The sequence below is a fragment of the Artemia sp. Qi Xiang Cuo genome, chromosome 18 (genome assembly GCF_049724085.1).
Source record: "Artemia sp. Qi Xiang Cuo chromosome 18, ASM4972408v1, whole genome shotgun sequence".
In the NCBI taxonomy this organism is placed as follows: Eukaryota; Metazoa; Arthropoda; class Branchiopoda; order Anostraca; family Artemiidae; genus Artemia; species Artemia sp. Qi Xiang Cuo.
The window spans coordinates 49,921,872-49,944,628 of NC_142811.1; the positions used below are offsets into that span (position 1 = coordinate 49,921,872).

General features: G+C 36.8%; 1 protein-coding gene across 3 annotated transcripts in view; it reads left to right on the forward strand.

The window, feature by feature from the left end:
• Positions 1–468: 468 nt before the first annotated feature.
• LOC148941600 (uncharacterized) overlaps positions 469–22,757 on the forward strand; it is a 140,757-nt gene continuing 118,468 nt past the window's right edge. The window contains exons 1-2 of one of the 3 annotated variants that reach the window (XM_089104342.1): positions 509–592; positions 22,232–22,660. In XM_089104342.1, the coding sequence (XP_088960468.1) occupies positions 22,551–22,660 (110 nt within the window). In that variant the 5' untranslated portion in view covers positions 509–592; positions 22,232–22,550. Of the gene's footprint in view, positions 593–22,231; positions 22,661–22,757 lie in introns of all 3 variants that reach the window. The other 2 variants (XM_089104343.1, XM_089104344.1) reach the window with 2 other exon arrangements.

Genomic DNA, 22,757 nt, shown 5'->3' on the forward strand with positions numbered 1-22,757 from the left:
TATAGTGTCGCACAAGACTTAGGGATGCGTAATAAAATCGTTAGGGACTAGTATTTTCAATAGTGTGCCCCCCTCTCTCTCTCTCTCTATGGGACCCACTACTTTTTCTTATTTATTTTACATTTTTGAGGCTTCAGACTCATTTATTATAGCAGATTAAGACACAATTAGTTAAAGAAAATATTTTTCTTGCCTATTCGAAATATAAACTCCATTTTAAATTTGCATGGTTTTGATTTAGATTTTGACTCCATGTTATTTAAATGAAATTGAAAAAAAACAGAAACCCTAGGCTATTTCTTTTCAATGTTTCCCCCTCGTCTTAAAAAAATATCATTTCTTTTAAATAGTGTAAAATACACCATGTTATTTTTCATCAGAAGTGAAAGTAAATCTTTGAACGCCATAGCCTTCGAAACGTATTACAATCGTCTTGATGCTGTGAGCCGCTAACATTCTCAAGATACAGCATTTAGTATTATTACAGTGTTATAATGGAATTTTTTTGAAGAAATATTGCTTAAAAGTGAAACATGAAATGGGATTTAATGTTCATTTTAGTATATTCTTGGAAAAATTTATTACGAAAATGGTAAGAAGTACATATATATATATATATATATATATATATATATATATATATATATATATATATATATATATATATATATATATATATATATATATATATATATATATATATATATATATTAGTTTATAAATTATATAGCCCCACTAGATATTTACTTGACAATTCAATAGCTATCAAATTTATAAATATATATTTTAATAAAACTATCTCTCTTCCACTTATATTCACTAAGAATAATAAAAAAAAGAACACTTACCCATTCCATAGAATCACTATAATCCAAAATTCTTTTCTCAGACATAATTTATTCACTTAACTATTCTTCACCAGTCGAGTATTGTCAAACTAATGACAATATTATTATTGATTTCTCACCTTATATATACATTTCAGAAGGTCATGGGTTTCCCCCCAAAGTCCCGGTTTCATATCAAGAAAAAATTAACCAATCACAATACCTATTGCCCAAGTGAATTGGATTTTCCCAAAACCAGCAAACAAGTTAAGTAATTGGGTTTTCCCCATGTTACATAATACTTCAGTGGTGACCCCATATTGAAGGTATATTTTTCCCCAAGGTCTTCCCCTGTTGAGAAAACAGTTAGGTTTTTCCAAAATTGTTCACAAACATGTTATGTAACTAGGGTTTTTGCAAGGTCTCTGTTGACAAAATTATTTCTGGGTTTTCCCCCGTGACCTTGAACTTGGGACTCAGGGACTACGGACTCCCTATCAAACGTGTATAGCAGCACGATTAATGGAAAGGCACATACTACTAGAATCCCTCCTGGAAATGTTACTTACATTTGACATAGCTACAGTTCTTTCAATTTGAAGTATTAAAAAAAAATGTGTAAGTTCTTAACTTGCTCGTTGAGTATTGTTTGATTAAGAATATCCGAATATCTCAACAATTCTTAGTAGCATTGCGATAGAAACTTCTCATAAATTAAAGCTTGCCAAGGATGGGAAAAATTGACACCTCGAGTTTGAAAATTACCTTTCCCTTATGTCTAAAATATTCTTCAGCAAGCGAAGCTCGGTCTCATAGTGCTGCATGTTAAAACTTATAACTATAGATAAAGAGTATTGATTGGTACCACTTATAAGTAAGCATAAAATTTCTAAATTTTGAGAAAAAAAAATATTGTTCGAATTCACTTTATCCTATTTGCAGCCGACGTTTATTACAGCATGCTGATTCAGAGATAAATGTTATACAAGTTATGCCAATTCCTTTTTTTGAGCTGGTTAAAAGAAAAATTTAGAAAAGAGAAGAAAAGTCAGCACGGTATTGTACATAGAGGCAGTTGAACATTAATGAATATTATTTGAATTGAAAACTGAAGGAATATGACCACCTATTTACTAGGCTCACCTATTTACTTAATGATGGGTTTCCAAAGGCGGTATATTTGTATAAATATTAATGTGGGACATATTATGAAGTGTAATGGCCCCAGTTTTTCGCGTTTTTTATATTATTTAAATAAAAAAAACGGTTTTTTTTAACTGAAAGTAAGGAGCGACATTAAAACTTAAAACGTACAGAAATTATTTCGCATATGAAAGGGCCTGTCCCCTCTTCAATGCCTCGCTCTTTACGCTAAAGTTTTTATTGTTTAAAAAAATAGAGTTTGCGAGAAAGAGTTAAATTTTAGCGTAAAGAACGAGACGAAGAGGAGGGGACAGCCCTCGAAATTTTGATCGGGTGACTTTGGGAAAATGAGCATGGGAGGGGGCCTAATAGCCCTCAATTTTATTTTGTCACTTAAAAAGGGCACTATACCCTTTGATTTACGTTCAAGTGAGCCCTCCTTTGATATTATAGGACCACTGGGTCGATACGATCACCCCTGGGAAAAAAACACGCATCCGTGATCTTTCTTCTTGCAAAACATACAAAATTCCACATTTTTGCAAATAGGAGCTTGAACCATCTACAGTAGGATTCTCTGATACACTGAATCAGATGGTGTGATTTTCATTAAGGTTCTATGACTTTTAGGGTTTGTGTCCCCTTCCAAAAATAAAGCAAATTTTCTCAGGCGTGTAAGTTTTGATGGGTGAGAATAAACTTGATGAGACTTATATATTTGAAATCAGCATAAAAATTTTATTCTTTTGTTGTATCTTTTGGTATCAAAATTCTGTTTTTTAGACTTTCGGTTACTATTGAGCCGGTTCACTACTTACTTACAGTTCGTTACAACTAATTATATTGCATGGTGATGCAGAATACCATCGAGGGAGGATCCTCTATAGGAGGACAACTTCGGCAGGGCGTAAGATCCAGATCGATGGACAACGGCCTCTGCAAAGGGCTGCCTCGACCTTTTCGGGGTACCTGCAAGACTGGGGACCTTGCAGTCAACTCTATTCCCACTTGAGGAGTGGCGCCCCTCGAGGAAATTATAGCCTAGTAAACGACATAGTATTCGCACGGGATTCTGACTAATGGACAATTCTTTTGGGCTTGGTATGTTTTGATGGGCGTCTTCGGGTTGAAAAACCTCTTCCTAGCTAATTTATCTATTATGGGATGCCTCCCCATAGTAGCATAATATTTATAGGCATGAATATATAATGAGTCAGAGGTAATAGGGTTGAGACTGTCTGTGCAGGATTTTGGCTCTTGCTGATAGAAGAGCATCGCCAAGTGCTGAAAACCATGTTGTGACCAAGATGGACCCAGGATTGCACAAAGCCTCCATTTATGGAGGACCCAGGGACTTCTTGCTGCCCGGTTCAAAGCTGGCTTAAGCACTTCGGTGTGGACTTGAGAAGATATGTGATCCCCGTCTTGCACTGGTATCCGAGATCATTGCTTTTCTTGAGGCGAAAATAATTTCAATGATTTAAAGAACATGAAAATTTGAACTTGGAATGTTACAACGTTAAAAAATGACTATCGTATCGACATTTTGACTGACGAATTCAGACAATTCAAACTGGACTTATTGGGAGTTTCAGAAACTCATATCCCAGGGATAGGAAGCCTGAAATTAGGTGATATAGAATTTGTTTATTCAGGCAGGAAGGATGGGGTACATAGACAGGGAATAGGGCTCATGATGAATAAGGAAGCTGCTAAGTCTTGTTTAGGTTGGAAAGGTATTAATAATAGAATACTAATTGCTCATTTTATGACTAGAAAGTTCAGGGTATCAGTTATAGTAGTATACGTCCATGTAAAACCAACTGACGGAGATAATAGTGACTCAGATGAATTTTACTTACAGTTACAGGAGCAAATAGACAGGGTCCCAGGTGGAAATATGATGTTATTACTGGGAGATTTTAACCCCCCGGTTGGTAGAAATAGGGATAGATGGTATCCCATCATAGGTAAATTTGGTGTAGGAAAAGAAAACAGTAATGGATACAGACTTTCGCAATTTTGTAGGTATAAAAATCTAGTTATAACTAATACGGTGTTTGGTCATAAAATGTCTCATAAGTTAACATTGTATTCACGTGATGGTAGTACAGCAAACCATATTGATTATATTATAGTAAACCGAAGACTGGCAGGTTCAATACAAGATACTAGGGTATATAGGAGTGCCGTTATTGATGTTAAAAGTAAAGATCACCATCTAGTAGTGTCAAGGGTTTATTTAAAGCTGAAATATTTGAAGGGTAACTATCTCCCGAGAAGTTATGATGATGGTAGACCCATGATGAGAATTTGAGAGAAATGTGGAAAATTGATAATGTGGAAGATGGTTGGAATAATTTTAGAAAAATAATTTGTGAAGTTGTTGAAGGTGTATTAGGGAAGAAAGCTAGAACTGCAGCTAAGAATATTAGTGAGAAAGCTTTATGTTTAACAGAAAGGAGAAAGGACTTGTAAAAGAATTATCTGAGTGATAGATCATATGAAAACAAAAGAAATGTAAAGAAAGTGGAGAAAGCATTAAAATATAAACTAAGGATGTTTGAAGTGGAGGCCATGGATAAAATTGCCGAGGATCTGGAAGATGCAGATAGACGGCATAATAGTAAAACATTGTACTGTCATGTAAACAAATTGAGAGGGAGTAGTCAATCTGGACTTGGCCCAGTTAAAGATAGGAATGGGGTCCCAATTAGCGATAAGGAAAAAACTAAAGAGAGATGGGCCAAACATTTTGAGAATTTCTTAACTGAGATAGAGTTGCAGGAAAAAATATAGAGGAAAATGAAAAAGTTTGTGATACCTTGGATGTGAAGGAAGATTTGTTTTGTGAGGAGGAATTAGCAACAGTACTAAAAGCATTAAAAAATAATATGGCTCCAGGTGCTGATACGGTGATAAATGAGTTTCTTAAACATGGTGGCTCTGAGGTTAGAAATAAGTTACTGAAGATTATGAATATGATTTTTGAAAAAGGGGAAGTACCTATCGATTTTAGGAAAACCTTAATTAAGCCACTTTATAAGAAAGGTGATAAAAGTGGGTGTGGCACTTATCGAGGCATTAGTCTGGTCTCTGTAGGTAGTAAATTACTTAGTAAAATGATAGTTTTTAGACTGAGAGATGCCGCAGACTAAGTGTTAATAGAAGAACAGTGTGGTTTTAGAAAAGGTAGAGGATGTGTCGACCAAATTTTCACTCTTATGCTAATAATTGAGAAGTGCCTGAGTTTTCAAACACCTTTGGTCCTCAGTTTTATAGACTATGAGCAAGCATTCGATTCTGTTGATAGAAGAGTAAAGGTTTAGTAAAGGTTTTATCCTTGTAAAGGTATTATCCTTGTATGGTATACCAGACAAATACATTAAACTGAGCAATCGTATGGACGAGAATAATACTGTTGCAGTTAAGGTCAAAATAAGGATAGCAGCTGGTTTCGTGTTAAATCTGAAGTTCAGTTGTAATGTGTTCTACCCTTCTTTACATTGAACATTTTGATGGACTTTGTCTTAAGGAGCACAGGAAAGGCAATTGGATACCACGGAATCAAATGTGGAGGAAAAAGTCTCCTGGACTTAGATTGTGCTGATGATTTAAGCATCTTAGATGAAAGTTTGAGCAAAATGAAAGATGTTTTAGAGGTTTTCCGAGTTCAGGGTGCTAGAATTGGTTTGAAAATTGATGTTTGGAAGACTAAGTCGCTAAGGCTAGGAATAAGTGAAGATGAAAAGGTGACGTTGGGTAATGAAAGGATTGATCAGGTGGGCAGCTTCACTTACCTTGGTAGTATTATTAGTACAGATGGTGGGAGCAGTGAAGATGTTAAAAGTAGAATAGCCAAGGCTCAAGTTGTTTTTTCACAGTTAAAAAAAAAGTTTGGAAGAATTGGAAGATAAGTCTACAAACCAAGATTAGAATACTGGAAGCTAAAGTGATGACAGTGGTCAAATATGTCTCTGAAGCATGGACGCTCCGAAAAGAGGATGAAGATTTGCTAGAATTTTTCCAGAAAAATTGCTTAAGGATTGTTCTGGGTACCCGGCTGACTGACCGTATTTCAAACAATAGGCTGTACGAAAAATGTGGTTCAATACCGATCTCTAGGGCTATAATGAAAGAAAGGTTCAGGTGGTTAGGGCACGTTGTGAGGATGAAGGATGACAGATTGGCGAAGTTTGTTCTTTTCGGCCGACCGACTAGGGCTAAACAGAAAGTAGGTCGTCCCCGTCTTGGGTGGGAGGACGTCATAAAGAAAGATTAAAAGGAAATGGGAACTTCGTTGGCGGGTGTAAAAAGGGAGGCTTTGAATAGATTGGGGTGGAGGAGGAGCGTGCGTAGCTGTGTTGGTCTCAGGCAGCTTGGTGCTGTGGTGAGTTGTTAGTAGTAGTAGTAGTAATTACCACAAACTGTTTGAAAACGAGGAATGAATAATTAAAAATAATTATATGCTCAAAGTAAATAATGAAGTTGAAACTTAGAACTAGCAACAGTCTTATAGTTACTTCATAATTTTTTCTCAAACTTATTGGGGGGGGGGCCAAATGCCCCTTGTCCCTCCCAAATGACTTCACTGGTTTGGGGAAAAGAACTATAAATAAGGAGCGACCTGGCTTTAATAGTAACCAAAACTCTGTAAATTAGAATTTTGATACCAATGGATATATCCAAAGAATCTAAGTTTTATGCTAATTTCAAATATATAATTTTCATTAAGTTTAGTTACTCATGAATGTTACGAGTCTGAGAAAAGTTGACTAATTTTTTTAAAAAGGGGGAAACACCCCCTAAAAGCCTATATTAATCTTAATGCAAATTAACCATCAGATTCAGCGTATATGGAGTTTTCTATTTTTGCCAGAAGAAAGATCACGGATGCGTGTTTATTGATTTTTTTTTCAGGGGTGATCAGTTCGACCCAGTGGTGCTAGAATATCGTGAGAGAGCTCATTCGAACGGAATTTAAAAGTTCTAGGGCCCTTTTTAAATGACCCAAAAAATGAAAGGCAACCGAGCCTCCTCCCACGCCCCTTTTTTCTCAAGATTGTTTGATCAAAATTGTAAGATAGCCATTTTGTTCGGCCACCGGGAATAATTTTTCATGGGGAGAAAAATTTCCAGGGGGTAAATTTTTCAGGTAAAATTTTACACTGGAGGAATTTGCCAGGTTTCCTATATAAACTTATTCTTATATCTTGCTTTACTATTGCCGGCTCAATTTTACGCATGGAAATCTTAAGGGTAATTGTCCGGGGAAAATTTTCACCAGGATTGGATTGTCTAGAGAATAAACCCTTCGGGAGGAGGCATTTTTCCGTGGAGGAGTAGCTAGGTATTCTGGTATTCTTTAAAAAAAAACTATCAGAAATTAAATAAAAAACCATTTTTTCAACCGAAAGTAAGGAGCGACATTAAAACTTAAAACGAACAGAAATCATTACGTATACGAAGGGGGTTAGTCTTCCACAACACCTCGCTCTTTACGCAAAAGTTTGAATGCTGTCCCAGTTCCTTAAGAATGACTCCTGAAACCCTATGTTTGTTTAATTAGAACAATTAGAAACTTTTTTTAAAGTACTAAAAAAGTCTTAGCGTGAAGAGCGAGGTGTTGTGGAATAGTAACCCCCTTCAAATACGTAATAGTTCCTGCTAGTTTTAAATTTTAGGTGTCAGCGGTACCAAACGGACAAGATATTTGTTTCATTTGATTCATTAATTTCAGATTTTATTTCAAGCCTACAGTTGTAAGCGGTATCTAGCGGATAAAATATCCATTTAATTTGATTCATTAGTTTCAGATTCATTAATTTCATATTTTTAATTTAATTAAAAAAAATGGTAAGGCAAAACCATATTTTTGTGGAAAATTCTTGATTTGGTGTTTTCAATTTTAAGAAATACTTAATATTTATTTTAAGATTTATTTCAAATTTTATACAAAAGCATTGTGTCATAACCAATAATAACTTAAAATGTCATTAATATAAGAGCCTCTTAACAAGCGACATTGTTGTCAAGCTAATTCTCAAAACATTATTTACATTCAGATTAGAATGTTTATAAATAAAATTTCTTTCAAACATGATTTCGAAAAAATATTATTTTGAAATGTTTTAGTTTTAATGTGGAATTATTTGTTCGTTATAAAAAATATTTTATTTCATACAAAAGCGCTGTGTCGTAACAAATAGTAACTATTGGCTAAACTAAAACATCGGCTATTGGCTAAACTAAAACATTGGCTAAATTTTACTATTGGCTAGACTATAAGGGATACTGGCCGTTGTTGTCAAGCTCCAACTAATATTTACATCCAGATTAAAAAAAATCTATATATTTCAAATGACATGAGCATAGTGCGTGAAGATTATTACAAAGGTTAAAGTTTAGTTTGATTGCAAATTCTGTAGTTTTGTTTTACGCTTTTTGAATTTTAAGGCTTGCCAATTTTTCAAACATGTAGATTTTTTTGTCAACGTGACAGGAAGTAAATATTCAGCTATTTATGCATGAGTTTTTTAGTTTTTCAGAAGCCAAACTTATCAAATCCACTTTTAATAATTTTTTGGATTGACAATGTAGTGCTTGATTAAATTAGCCTTATATAACTATTAAATAAAAAAAAACAAGATTTTTTAACTGAAAATAAGGAGCGACATTAAACCTTAAAACGAACAGAAATTATTCCGTATATGAAAGGGGCTATCTCCTCCTCAACGCCTCGCTCTTTACGCTAAAGTTTCTTATCGTTTAAAAAAAATCGAGTTGTGAGAAAGTCAAACTTTAGCGTAAAGAGCGAGGCGTTGAGGAGGGGACAGCCCCTTTCATATACGGAATAATTTCTGTTCCTTTTAAGTTTTAATGTCGCTCCTTACTTTCATTTAAAAAAAACTTTCTTTTATTTAATTTTTGAACGTTTTTGAATAAATGCAGGTTTTGATCTTGTCTCACAGTACATGAATAATTAAAACAAAATTTTCATATTAATTTACTTTTATTTGGTTAAATGGGTTTCTCGAAACTTGTTTCATTTTATTTACGAACGTTTTTATTTGTAATAAATATGCGTGACTTACGAATTAACTTACGTAACGAACTTCTATGTTCATATATTTTTAATACGTATATTAGGGGGTTCGGCCCCTAGTCAATACCTTGCTCTTTAAGCGGAAGTTCGAATTTTGTTCCAATTCTTTAAAAATGACCGCTTAATCACAAAGGCCGTTAAATAGAATAAATAGCTCTTATGAAAGCACGAAAAATCTCTGGCTTAAAGAGTGTGGTATTGACTAGGGGGTGGGCCCAATCATATATGTAATATTTTCTGTTCGTTTAAAGTTTTGCTGTTGCTGCTGTTGCAGTTGAAAAACTTGTTTTTTTATGTTTAATTTCTGATCTTACTTTAAATAATGCTGGGAAGTCCGGCCTCCCATTCATGGCAATGTCCCTTCCCCCATGAAAACTTCCTTCGTCGAAAGATCCTCCTACATAACCCCCGACCCCAGGCACGTACGCAGGAAATTGTTTGGGGGGGGCAATTTGTTTCGGGGGGGGGGCAAATCCTTCAAACCCATTATTCTGTGAGAAAAATCAGAAAATTATGGGAAAATGAAAAAAATCGCGAGATTTCGCGCGGCCTGGGCCCGGAGGCCCCCCCCTGCGTGCGTCCCTTCCCGAACCCCCCCCCCACTACCAGGAAAAATCTCCACTGAAAACGTCTATACTGTATACTTCCCAATAACCAATACTATATGTTAACATTGGGCAAAGTTCATAACTTTCAGCCCTCCTCCCGGGAACATCGGCGAATTAAGTCATCCTAAAAGACATACTTATAATATTTTCGAACATGCTGAACAAAATGGCTATCTCAAAATTTTGATCAGGTGACTTTGGGAAAAAAATAACCGTGGGAAGTGGCCTAGTTGCCCTCCATTTTTTTGGTCACTTAAAAAGAGCACTAGAACTTTTAATTTCCATTCCAATGAGTCCTTCTACGTTATTCTAGGACCACTGGGTCAATCGATCACCCCTGGGGAAAAAAATAAAAACAAACACGCACCCGTGATCTTTCTTCTGGCAAAAAATGCAAAATTCCACATTTTTGTAGATAGGAGCTTGAAACCTCTACAGTAGGGTTCGCTGATACGCGGAATATGATGGTGTGATTTTCATTAAGGTTCTATAACTTTTAGGGGGTCTTTTCCCCTTTTTATATATTTGAAATCAGCATTAAAATCCGATTCATTTGATGTATCAATTTGTATCAAAATACCGTTTTCTAGAGTTTCGGTTACCATCGAGGCGGGTCCCAATAACCAATACTATATGTTAACATTGGGTAAAGTTCATAACTTTCAGCCCTCCTCCTGGGGGCTTCGAGGGATTAAGTCATCCTAAAAGACATAGTTATAATATTTTCGACGATGCTGAACAAATGGCTATCTCAAATTTTGATCGGGTGACTTTGGGAAAAAAATGAGCGTGTGAGGGGGCCTAGTTGCCCTCCATTTTTTTTGGTCACTTAAAAAGGGCACTATAAATTTTTATTTCCGTTCCAATGGGGCCTTCCACGATATTCTAGGACCACTGGGTATATACTATCACCCCTGGAAAAAAAAAAAAAAAAAACCCGCATCCGTGATCTTTCTTCTGGCAAAAAATGGAAAATTCCACATTTTTGTAGATAGGAGCTTGAAACCTCTACAGTAGGGTTCTATGATACGCTGAATATGATGGTGTGATTTTCATTAAGGTTCTATAACTTTTAGGGGGTCTTTCCCCCTTTTTTCAGCCAAATTTTCTCAGGCGCGTAACTTTTGATAGGTAAAATTAAACTTGATGAAACTCATATATTGGAAATCAGAATTAAAATCTGATTCTTTTGATGTATCTATTGGTATCAAAATTCCGTATTTTAGAGTTTCGGTTACCATTGAGCCGGGTCGCTCCTTACTTACAGTTCGTTACCACGAACTGTTTGATTACTAATTATTTTATAACTATTATATAAAAGAGAAAGTAATTTAGGTTAAAATCTGATAAAGATCTGATAGATGAAGATCTAATCTAGATGATAACTAAAGTAATTGCTTCGCAGTAATTAAATACAAAAAAAAACAGTTTTTCCAACTAAAAGTAAGGAGCAACATTAAGACTTAAAGCGAACAGAAATTACTACATATATAAAGAGGGTTGCTTCCTCCTCAACACCTTGCTCTTTATGCCAAAGTTTCTTAGTACTTTTAAAAAAGCGTCTTGTTGTTCTAATTAAACGGCCCCTGTGTTTCAGGAATCATTATTAAAGGAATTGGAACAAAATTCAAACCTTAACTTAAAGAGCGAGGTGTTTAGGAGGGGGCAATCCCCTTTATTTACGCAATAATTTTTGTTCTTGTTAAGTTTAATATTGCTCCTTACGTTCAGTTGAAAAAAAACTCGCTTTTTTCATTTAATTTCTGATCGTTATTTAAATAATTCCAGGAAATCTGGCGATTCCAGGAAAAATCCCCTCCCCACTGAAATATCCTCTAGACAATTCAATCCCGGTGAAAATTTACCCCAGGCAACTACTCTAAACCACTCCGCCCGTAAAATTGAGACTGAAAAGAGAAAGCAAGACACATAAAAAAATCTTGTATAAGAATTCTGGCAAATTCCCCCAGTGTATAATTGCCCCTGATAATTTCATTCCCTGGAAACTTCTCTCCCCGTGTAATAACTCCCAGCATAAGAATTGCCCCCCCCCCCACCCACCCAAAAATGTATGCATACATCCCAATGACAAATACAATGCACAAACAATCGGCAAATTTATAACTTAAAGACCTTTCCCCTGGGGATGTGGGAGGGGGAGGGATTATGATATAACTGAAGGGATAGTTATTGGGCCTTTCAACTATGACGAACAAAATGGCTATCTCAAAATTTTGTTTCAACGATTTTGGGAAAAAGGGGGTGGGGAGGGGGCCTAGTTGCCTTCCAATTTTTTTGGTCACTCAAAAAGGACACTAGAACTTTTAATTTCCGTTCGAATGAGCCCTCTCCCGATATTTTAGGATCAATGAGCCGATACGATCATCCCTTGGGATAACAAAAACCAAAAAAAAAGACAACAAATAAACACGCATCCGTGATCTATCTTCTGGCTAAAAAAATTACAAAATTCTACATTTTTGCAGATAAAAGCTTCAAACCTCTACAACAGGGTTCTCTTGTACGCTGAATGTGATGGTCTGGTTCTCATTAAAATCACTTGACCCTTAGGGTGTATTTCTACCTTTCTTCAAAAATAAGGAAAATTTCCTCAGGGTCGTAATCTTTGACGGGTAAGACTAAATTCAATAAAATTTATATATATGAAATCAGCATAAAAATGCAATTCTTTTGTTATGTCTATTGGTATCAAAATTCCGTTTTTAGTGTTTACACAGTCCATTTTGAAATAAACTTGCTATTATTCTCTATAATCAGTACTCAAAGAAGAGCTAAGACAATATAACATACAAGTGACGATATGGTGTACAACATGAAAATGTCAATCGTAACTATATAATTAGCGAATTACTGCAATAATATTCATAAAGAGTCGGTGTAAAACCAAGTCAGTGGTGAATCTGATTTTTGTTTTTTCTAGTTTATCATACAGTACGTAGCAACGAACTATAAATAAGGAGCGACCCGGCTCAATAGTAACTGAAACTCTAAAAAACGGAATGTTGATATCAATAGATATATCAACCGAATCGGGTTATTCTGCGGATTCAAAATTTATAAGTTTCATCAATTTTACTTTTATCTATCAAAGTCTACGAGCCTAAGAACATTTGCGTGCTTTAAAAAAAGGAAGATACACCCCCTAGGAGTCATAAAATCTTAATGAAAATCATACCGTCAGATTCAGCATATCAGAGAACCCTACTGTAAAGGTTTCAAGCTCCTATCTGCAAAAATGTGCCATTCTGTATTTTTGGCCAGAAAAAAGATCACGGATGCGTGTATTTTTACCAGGGGTGATCATATCGTCCCAGTGGTCCTAGAATATCGGGTGTGGGCTCATTCGAACCGAAATTTAAAGTTCTAGTGCCCTTTTTGAGTGACCAAAAATATTGGAGAGCAACTAGGGCTGCCTTCACGGCCCATTTTTCTCTACATCGTCCGATCAAAATTTTGAGGTAGCCATTTGGTTCAGCATAGTTAACAAACTGAATAACTGTGTCTTTGGAGACAACATGATCCCTACAGCTCCTGCGGAAAGGTCTTTAATCAAAATTTGCTTATTGTTTATGTATAGTATTTGTTATTGGGAAGTATGGGTACATTTTTCAGGTGGGGGAACGAATTGTCTTCTGGGGGATTTTCCAGTGGGAGAATTCTCCATGGGGAGGAAAGTTTCCAGGGGGTTAATTTTTCAGGGGGAATTTCTCAGGATTCCTATACAAAATTCTTCGTATGTCTTACTTTCTCTTTGCCGACTCAACTTCACACGTGGAGATGTTAAGGAAATTAGTCTGGGGTAAATTTTCGCCAGGATTGAATTGTCTAGATGATGTATTTGTGGAGAGTAGGGATATTTGCATGGAGCTAGAACCAGATTTGCTGGTATTTAAAAAACGATCAGAAATTAAATTTTAATAAAAAAAAAATTTAATTTACGTAAGGAGTACGTAAGAACAGTTTGGAGTACTCAATGGCCTGCGCAACAGCCTACTTCACAGTGATAGGAAGATCTTTGTTGACAATAAGGCCAGTGATCTTGAAGATGCTTCAAGGAAAGGAGACACCTGTCCCATACAAACACCTCCGCGAGCTGACGGAAGGGAAGTCTTCCATCGTGAGCCGTGTTTTGTCTGTTGACGGAAGCATGCTGAATGACAATGCAGGCAAACTCTCCGCCTGGAGCAGTCACAAACTCAACGCTTCTGAACGCCAAGGCAGTTGCTCATCCTGACCCAAATATGATTCAGTCCACCATGGCCACACCCGAGGCCACTTCCTACCTTGTTTCACAACCGTTTACCACCTCTAAGATTCAAAATGCTGTAAAACGGTTCAATAATAATCGAGCCCCTGGCGTCTGTGGTATTTCTGCAGAACTCCTCAAGTATGGGGGTGCAGCGGTGATTTTGTGGCTCCAGCTAATATTCTCAGCTGTATGGATGACGGAAAGCACACCGAACGACTGGCGTGCTGGCATCATATTGCCACTCTGGAAACGTAAGGGCAGCCGTCAAATTTGCTCCAACTATCGTGGGATCAGGCGTATCTCCGTTCCTGGTAAACTCTTTGCCATGTCACTCCTGGACAGGTGTACCACCTCTTTGCGTAGAAAGAGAAGAGTCCAGCAAGCCAGTGTTCATGCCCGGCAGGTCGACGACGGAGCAAATTTTTACTATGCGCCAGTTGATCGAGAAGACGTGATAATTCCACCGAAACGCATACATCGCATTTGTGGATTTTAAGGCTGCCTTCGATTCTGTTGATCGCCGTTCACTTTGGCTGATACTAAGGACTACGGGTATACCCAAGAAATATTGCTCACTTTTTGAAAAGCTGTATGATGATACGGAGAGTTGCGTGCAAGTCAATGGAGGACGCAGTCCCACATTTTCGGTGAAGACTGGTGTCCGGTAAGGTTATGCCGTCACTCCCGAGCTCTTCAACTGCGTCATAGACCATGTTATGACCAGCACGACGAATGGCATTCAGTCCGGTCTTCAGTTCGGAGACCAGCTATTCTCTGATGCTGACTTCACCGACGACATAGCGCTAGTTGCGAACACTGTCGAAAAGGTCACCAAAGCTCTCCAGGTGCTCTCAGAAGAAGCCTCAAAAGTTAGACATAATATCAACTGGCAGAAACCAAAGTTGTGCTCCTTGAGATCCCCAAAATCACAGAAGAAAAATCTCCGAAGAATCGAGGGTCTTTGCTGGACTGACTTCTTAGCAACAACTCCTTTCTCGACGCAGCTCGCCCAGCGTACTTTTCGGTGGTATGGCCACCTTCTTCGCATGTCACGCGATGCCCCTGCACGGGTCGCAATAGACTTCGACCCCAACCTACACGGATAGAAGCAACCCAGAGGACACCCCCCCCCACTAGGTGGAAAGACACAGCCAATAAATTCCTTGCCCTTGCCCAGGTGGCTTCCTGATGGAAGCCACCTGGTCTCATCATTCTCTAGGCCGAACCCTCGGCAGGAGCCTTAAGTCAAGTAAGACAGTAAGGAGCAACATTAAAACTTAGATCGAACAGAAATTATTACGTATATGAGGGAGTTGCCCCCTCCTCAACACCTCGCTCTTTTCGCTAAGGCTTGCATTATTTCCCAATTCTATAAGGAAAACTCCTGAAACATAAGGCTCGTTTAATTAGAATAATAAGAATCTTTTTTAAAATTACTAAAACACTGAATCGTAAAGAGCGAGGTGTTGAGGAGGAGACAACCCATATCTTATACGTAATAATTTCTGTTCTTTTTAAGTTTTAATGTTGCTCCTTACTTTTAAAATTGAAAAAACTTGTTTTTTTTATTTAATTTCTAATGTAGACTTCATGAAATTTACCTTAAAAGAGTTCTTCAACCTTTTGTTTATTTTATTCACAAAACCAGCAGACACCTTGGGCTGTGAAGTATTATCTGCAGTGGTCATTCAGGAAAATTTGTAGTGTTGGAGGAGGTCTTTTATATATCAATATATAGCGTAAATTTTGTGCTTAACGGAACACATATTAATACAAAATTTGCTCTTTACTGAAAAAGATTCTTATTTCCAGCAGTTTGTTGTTATTTTTCGTAATATCAAAAGCAACAAAATTGCAATAGTTATCAAGCTTACTGAAAACAACCGATGAAAGTAGACTGATTTTTTAAAATATGATGGTATATACTCATGGAAGTTTCAGAACTTGTGGACTTATTAGCGGTATAAAAGCAAAATGTTTAAAATATATTTTGTTTTCAATAAAACGTGAATAACACTTTGGCCTTTAGATGGTTTTTTGGGCGTAAGCCCTACTTCTACTCGTACTATATTTGTCGTAACTTGTGCTCATCCAATGTTTGACTTGATCATTCATTGTAGATGCTGTTCGTTTTTGTTTAATTTATTGATTGACAGGGGATTCTATTTGTTTTAAGATTGAATTATTATTTGAGTTTATTTTTAGTCAGTAGTGGGGACATTTCAGGTTCTATAACAGCCCTTCCCCGAATTCCCACGATAGTCCACTGATTCCATTGACTGCTCTATTTTCAGCTGGTAGGATTCCCATGACAGCCTCTGTTTCCAGGTGTTCCAATATTGTTTCAGTTGGCAAGATTCCCACACCATGTCCCTGTTACCAGGTGTTCTATTAAAGGGAACACAGCTGGCAAGATTCCCACTACACACCCCTGTTTAAATGGACAGGTGTTTATTAATAGGGATTATGTGATCTTGTGTAACCTTGCATTAAGACCCATGGGGAATTCCGCTTGTAACTTAACGACAGCATGCACCTTACTTAATGACAGCACACATCTTACATAATGACAGCACATATCTTACGTAGTGACGGCGCACATGTTGCGTAATCATATCACAAATATCTTACGTAATTGCAGCACACACATCACTGTCACATAATACTTTTTTGAGATTATATTTTTAGCTGAAATGCTCAGACCCTTTCTTTTTTTCTTTTTTTATTCTTTTCTTTATTTCTTTTTTTCTTTAGTTCTTTGTCCTTGCTAGGACTCAAAAGGTTAATTTCCATCCAATGGAACAGCGCTTCAAGCGCCAGGATTCAACTGCTATTCCCAGTATTTTGTCCTGGTCAATATATTCTAGAAATAACCTATTGCGCGTGAGAGAAGTTATCAAGTTATAGTTTCTATAATAAGACGTTTCGTGCAACTGCGATAATTGGCATGCAGACGGATATCTATTTCCAGAAATTGCACCTCTTCATTAAGTAATACTTTTGGGAAGCTATACAACATAATATTCTTGACTGTTCTTAATATATTTTTAGTAATAAATTACGGAAGGGTAGCCTAAATTGTGTAAAAGCTTAAGTATTTAAGATTCGTCCTATGCAATAAATCTTAAAAATACAGACTTTGAAAATAAAGTATATATAATTATAATAAAATTAATTACAATATTAAAACAAAGAAAAAGAAGTTAAAAAACACGACAAACAAAATATAAAACGTGAAAAAGCTTATAAAAAATTAAGTATAGGCAGAAAAACCATGCAATAAAGAAAAATACATCTTAGCAATCATTTTTAGATGGGCAAGATTGATGTTAGAGATAAATTTAAACCATATTGAGGTATTTTTGAGAGCTATTAATGACAATACCTCGTTTCTTTGAGCCAAGACTATTAATATTTCACACCATCGTAACAATATACGGTTACACCCCCCCCCCCCACCTATCAATCATTTCCAGATAACCGGCTGATGTTAGAGATTAATTTAAACCATGTTAAGAGTTTTTTTGAAGGGCTTTTAATGAAGATCCATAATTTCTTTGAATGTATGTTAAATCTTTACTCCCCTCCTTCGCGGAAAAATTTCTTTATAGTCTCCGCCATAACTTTTAAGCTGTAGAACATGATATTCCATGGAGTTCACTCCACAGCGACATTATTTGACTGCCTCCTACCATCCGGACATGTCTTCATCACCCATAGGACATTTTCAATCGTTTTCTCTTAAAGATGAATTTTGTTATCTAAAATAAACACTGTTTTTATTTGAACGGAGAGAACTCGGCATTACATTGCTAGAACGTAACACTCTAAGCCATTCCCGCCACAGTACCACAATATTACTGCTCTTTGGCACCCTGTGACACCTGCCATCAACATTTTAAGCGTCTTCTAGCGTTTGAACACCCTCATTTTCATTAACGTGTTAAGGCGTGTAATGCTGTGGTGGTGTGAGGTGTTTTGGGGAGTGTCGTGATAGGCATACACCGTAAAAACTTGAATCATCAGCTTGAATGCGTAGTTTTTAACATGTAATGTCTTAAAATGTTTTAGGAAGGATGAAGGAGGTGCCAGAGGGGGGCAGTCAACTAATAGTACCTTGGCATGAATTACTTGAAGTGCCGCGTTCTAGCAATGAAATGCCGAGTTCCGCTTTTCAACACAAAATATAGTGTTTAATTTAGATTTATAAGCCTATTTTCAGAGTTAAAAGGTTGAAAATGTCATAGGGGTGATGAAAGGCGTGTGCCGTTTGGATGGCAGGCGTATAATGTCATCGCGGTTTGGGGTGTTTTGGAGTTTATTATGATAGGCTTCCCCCGATGATAAAATTGAATCAATTGATTGAATATGTGATTTTTAACATGAAACGTGGAAAAATGTCTTAGGAATGATGAAGGAGGTGTCAGAGGGGCAGTCAAAGAATGGCATTGTGGCGTGAACTGATGGGAGTATCACGTTCTACCAATAAAATGTCGAGTTCTGTTGTGCAACGCCACGTGGATGGTAGGGGGCTGGTTTGCGACAAAATGAATCAGTGGAATGAAGGAATAATTTTTACCAAGAAATGTCTGAAAACAGTCATAGGAATAATGACTTGATGTCAAAGGATGCCGCAGAACAGTAATACTGTGGCACAGGGCTGGGAATCTTTGGAATATATTAACAATAGAAAATATATCCATTGAAGGTGTCCTAATGCTAGAAGACGGTTGAATTGTTGATGACGGGTTGCGCAAGGTGCCGCAGAGAAATAAGAGTGTGGTACTGTTGTGTGAACTGTTTGGAGTATCAAGTTCTGGTAATGAAATGCAAAATTCCGTTGTTTAATGCCACCCGGATGGTAGAGGGCAGCCGTGTCATATCGTGGTGGCGGGGTGTCCTTAGGAGGTTATTATGAAAGGCTAGGCTCACGAAAAAAAAACTTGAATCAACAGATTGAAAGTATAATTTTTAACAAGAAATGTGTGAAAAATGTCTTAGGAATAATTATATGGTTCAGAGGGTGCCACAGAGCAGTAATCGTTGGAAAATAATACCAAAAGAAAATATATTCATTGAAGGTGTTCTAGTTCTAGAAGACGCTTAAAATGTTTATGATGGGTGTCGCAGGGTGTCGCAGAGCAGTAAGAGTATGGTAAAGTGGCTTGAATTGCTTGGAGTATTCTGGTAATGAAATGCCAAGTTCTGTTACCACGTAGATGGTAGGGTGAAGGCATGCTATGTCGTAGTGGTGGGTTGTCTTTGGAGGCTATTATGATAGGCTTGGCATGCGAAAAAAACTTGAATCAATGGATTGAAAGCATAATTCTTAAAAAGAAATGCCTGAAAATGTATTAGGAATAATAATGTTTGGTCAGAGGGTGCCGCAGAGCAGTAATAGTATGGCAAAGGGATGGGTGTGGTTGGAAATTAATAGCAATACAAAATATATGCATTGAGGGTGTTCAAACGCTAGAAGACGCTCAAAATGTTGATAATGGGTTTGCATGGATTCGCAGAGAAGTCAAAGTGTGGTACTATGGCATGATTTTCTTGGAGTATCACGTTCTGGTAATGAAATGACAAGTTCCGCTGCTCACTGCCAGGTGGATAGAAGGGAAAGGTTTGCGAAAAAAACTTGAATCAACGTGTTGAAAGCTTAATTGCTAACAAGATATGTCTAAAAAATATCTTAGGAATAATTATGTGATGGCAGAGGGTGCCGCAGAGCAGTAATAGTGTAGCAGAGGGCTGGAAATCGTTGGAAAATATTAGCATTAGCTAATATATCCATTGAGGGTGTTCAAACGCTAGAAGAAACTTAAAATGTTGATGACGGTTGTCGCTGGGTGTCACAGGGCAGTAATAGTGTGGTACTGTGGAGTGAATTGCTTGGAGTATCAAGTTCTGATACTGAAATATAAAGTTGTGCTGTTCAATGCCACGTGGATAAACGTGTCATATCACGGTGATAGGGTGTCTTTTGGAGGTAATTAAAAAAGGCTTGGGTCGTGAAAAAACTAGAATCAATGGATTGAAAGCATAATTTTTAACAAGATATGTCTGTAAAATGTCTTAGGAATAATGATTTGATGACAGAGGGTGCCACAGAGAAGTAGTAGTAAGGCACAGGGCTTGGAATCGTCGGAAAATAACAGGAATAGAAAATATATCCATTGAGGGTGTTCAAAGACTAGAAGACCTTTAAAATTTTGAAGACAGGTGTCACAGGGTGCCACAAAGGAGTAATAATGTGGTACTGTGGCGTGAATTGCTTGGAGTGTCATGTTCTAGCAATGAAATACCGAGTTCTCTCTGTTCAAATAAAAACAGTGTTTATTTTAGATTACAAAATCCATTTTTAAGAGAAAATGGTTGAAAATATGCTAGGAGTGAAGAGAGTGATGCCCTGCGGATGGTAGGAGACAGTCAAATAATGCTGCGGTGGCGTCAATTGAATGGAGTATCATGCTCTACAGTTTAAAAGTTATGGTAGAGGCTATAACAAATTTTCCGTGTAGAAGCGGAGCAAAAAACTAGCATACACTCAAAGAAATGATGCGTTTTATTAAAAGCCCTTCAAAAAGCTTTTAAACGGTTTAAATTTATCTCTAATATCAATCCGCACTCTGGAAAAAATTTCTAGAGGGGTACCAATATATTGTCACGATGGTGTGAAATATTTATAGTCTTGGCTCTAAGAAACGAGGCATTTTCATTAATAGCTCACATAAATAGCTCGATATTGTTTGACTTTATATCTAATATCAAACTTGCCCGCTTGAAAATAATTGCTAAGATGTATTTTTCTTCAATACATGTTTTTTTTTGCTTATACTTTATTCTTTATAAGCTTTTTTCCCATTTTTTTTGCCGAGTTTTTTTACTGCTTTTTCTCTGTTTTAATATTGTTGTAATTTTGTTTTAATTAATATAAATTGTATTTACAAAGTCTGTGGTTAAAAGATTTATTGTCTAGGACTAATCTTAAATACCTAAGCGTTTACATAATTTAAGCATCCTTTCCGTCTGTTATTGCTAAAAATAAATTAAGAACAATCAAGAATATTATCTAGCATCATTCCCTAAAAAGTATTACTTACCGAAGAGGTGTAATTTCTAGAAATAGATATTCTCCGTCTGCATGTCAATTATCGTAGGTGCACAAAACATCCCCTTCTAGAAAATAAAACATGGGAATTTTTCTCACACGCAAAAGGTTATCTCTAGAATATATTGACCAGGATAAAATACTAGGAATAACAGTTTAGTCCTGGCGCTTCAGGCGCTGTTCCATTGGATGGAAATTGACCTTTTGTATCCTAGCGAGGACAAAGAACTAAAGAAAAAAAAGAAAGAAAAAAAGGAAAAAAGGAGAGAGAAAACGCTTTGAACATTTCGGAAAAAAATATCTAAAAAAAAGTATTATGTGACAGTGATGTGTGCGCTATAATTACGTAAGATGCGCACTGTCATTACGTAGTATGCGCGCCGTCTTTACGTAAGATATTTGTTGCCATTACGTAAGGTGCGTGCTGTCATTATGTAAGGTGTGCGATGTCGTTAAGTTACAAGCGGAGATTCCCCATGGGTCCTGACGCAAGGTTACACAAGATCGCACCATCCATACTACTAAACAATGATCATTTAAACAGGAATTTTTTGTTGGAATCTTGCCAGCTGTGTTCCTTTTAATAGAACACCTGAAAACAGGGATATGTTGTTGGAATCTTTCCAATACTGAAACAATTTTGGAACACCTGGAAACAAGGGCTGTCATGGGAATCCTGCCAGCTAGAAATAGGGATGTCATTGAAATCTTGCCAGGGTTCTTGTGACGTTACAGGGCTGTCATAATAACCCCCGTGTAACCAAGCCCCCGTGCAACTGAACCACTGTGCAACTTTACCACCGTGCTATTAAACCACCGTGCAAGTGAACCGCCGTGCAGCTGAACCATCGTGCAACTGAAATGCCACGCAACTGAACCACCTTGGAACTGAACCACCATCAAACTGAACCCTTGTGTAACTGAACCATCGTGCAACTGAACCACTGAAGTCAGTTTTTCAGTATTTCAAAAAATGAAGCAATATCACTGGGTAAAACACAGGCTAGAATTTTATTTGTTCAACTTTGTTAGAATTATTTGTTTCTTAAAGTTATGATATAAATGCCTGTCAAGGTCACTAATAAGAAAAGCTTTGTTTTATTTTTGCAAAAAAGGAAGATCTGATGGCACAAACCATTAAAGCTGGTTTATTTTTCTTTTTTTCAGATGAATCAGACCCCTCTGGATGTTAAGTAATAAACATATATGTTGAAAATATTTGACCTTTGTAAATATAGATAGCAAATTTTGATTGGTTGTCTTTGAGGAGATTGCATCTAACAAGGATATGGAAGGGGGACTGGTTGCACTCCAGCTTTATTTCAACATTTCTTCAATATGCCCTGAAACTTTCAACTTCATAACCTCAGGTTAATACCCTCAGATGTTCTCGACACATTGCAGACACGTCGTCTTATAAAACTGGATGCACAAAGTACCTCTTGACTGAGCTGAAGACGCTGCTGAACATTTTCCGAACGATGTGATGGCTGATACCATCAGCCATCGTATATATTGCTGCCGTTTCGTTTTCACAACCAATAAAGGAAAAAATGTTTCGATTGTGTTTGGCATTCTTCTTGACATTTCCCTAAGGTTTGACCTTAATTCTCCTTTCTTTTTTCTATTCATAGAATGAAATATGCCCTCTTTTTTTCATAAAAAAAAACATCTTGCATGTTAACAAAAGGCA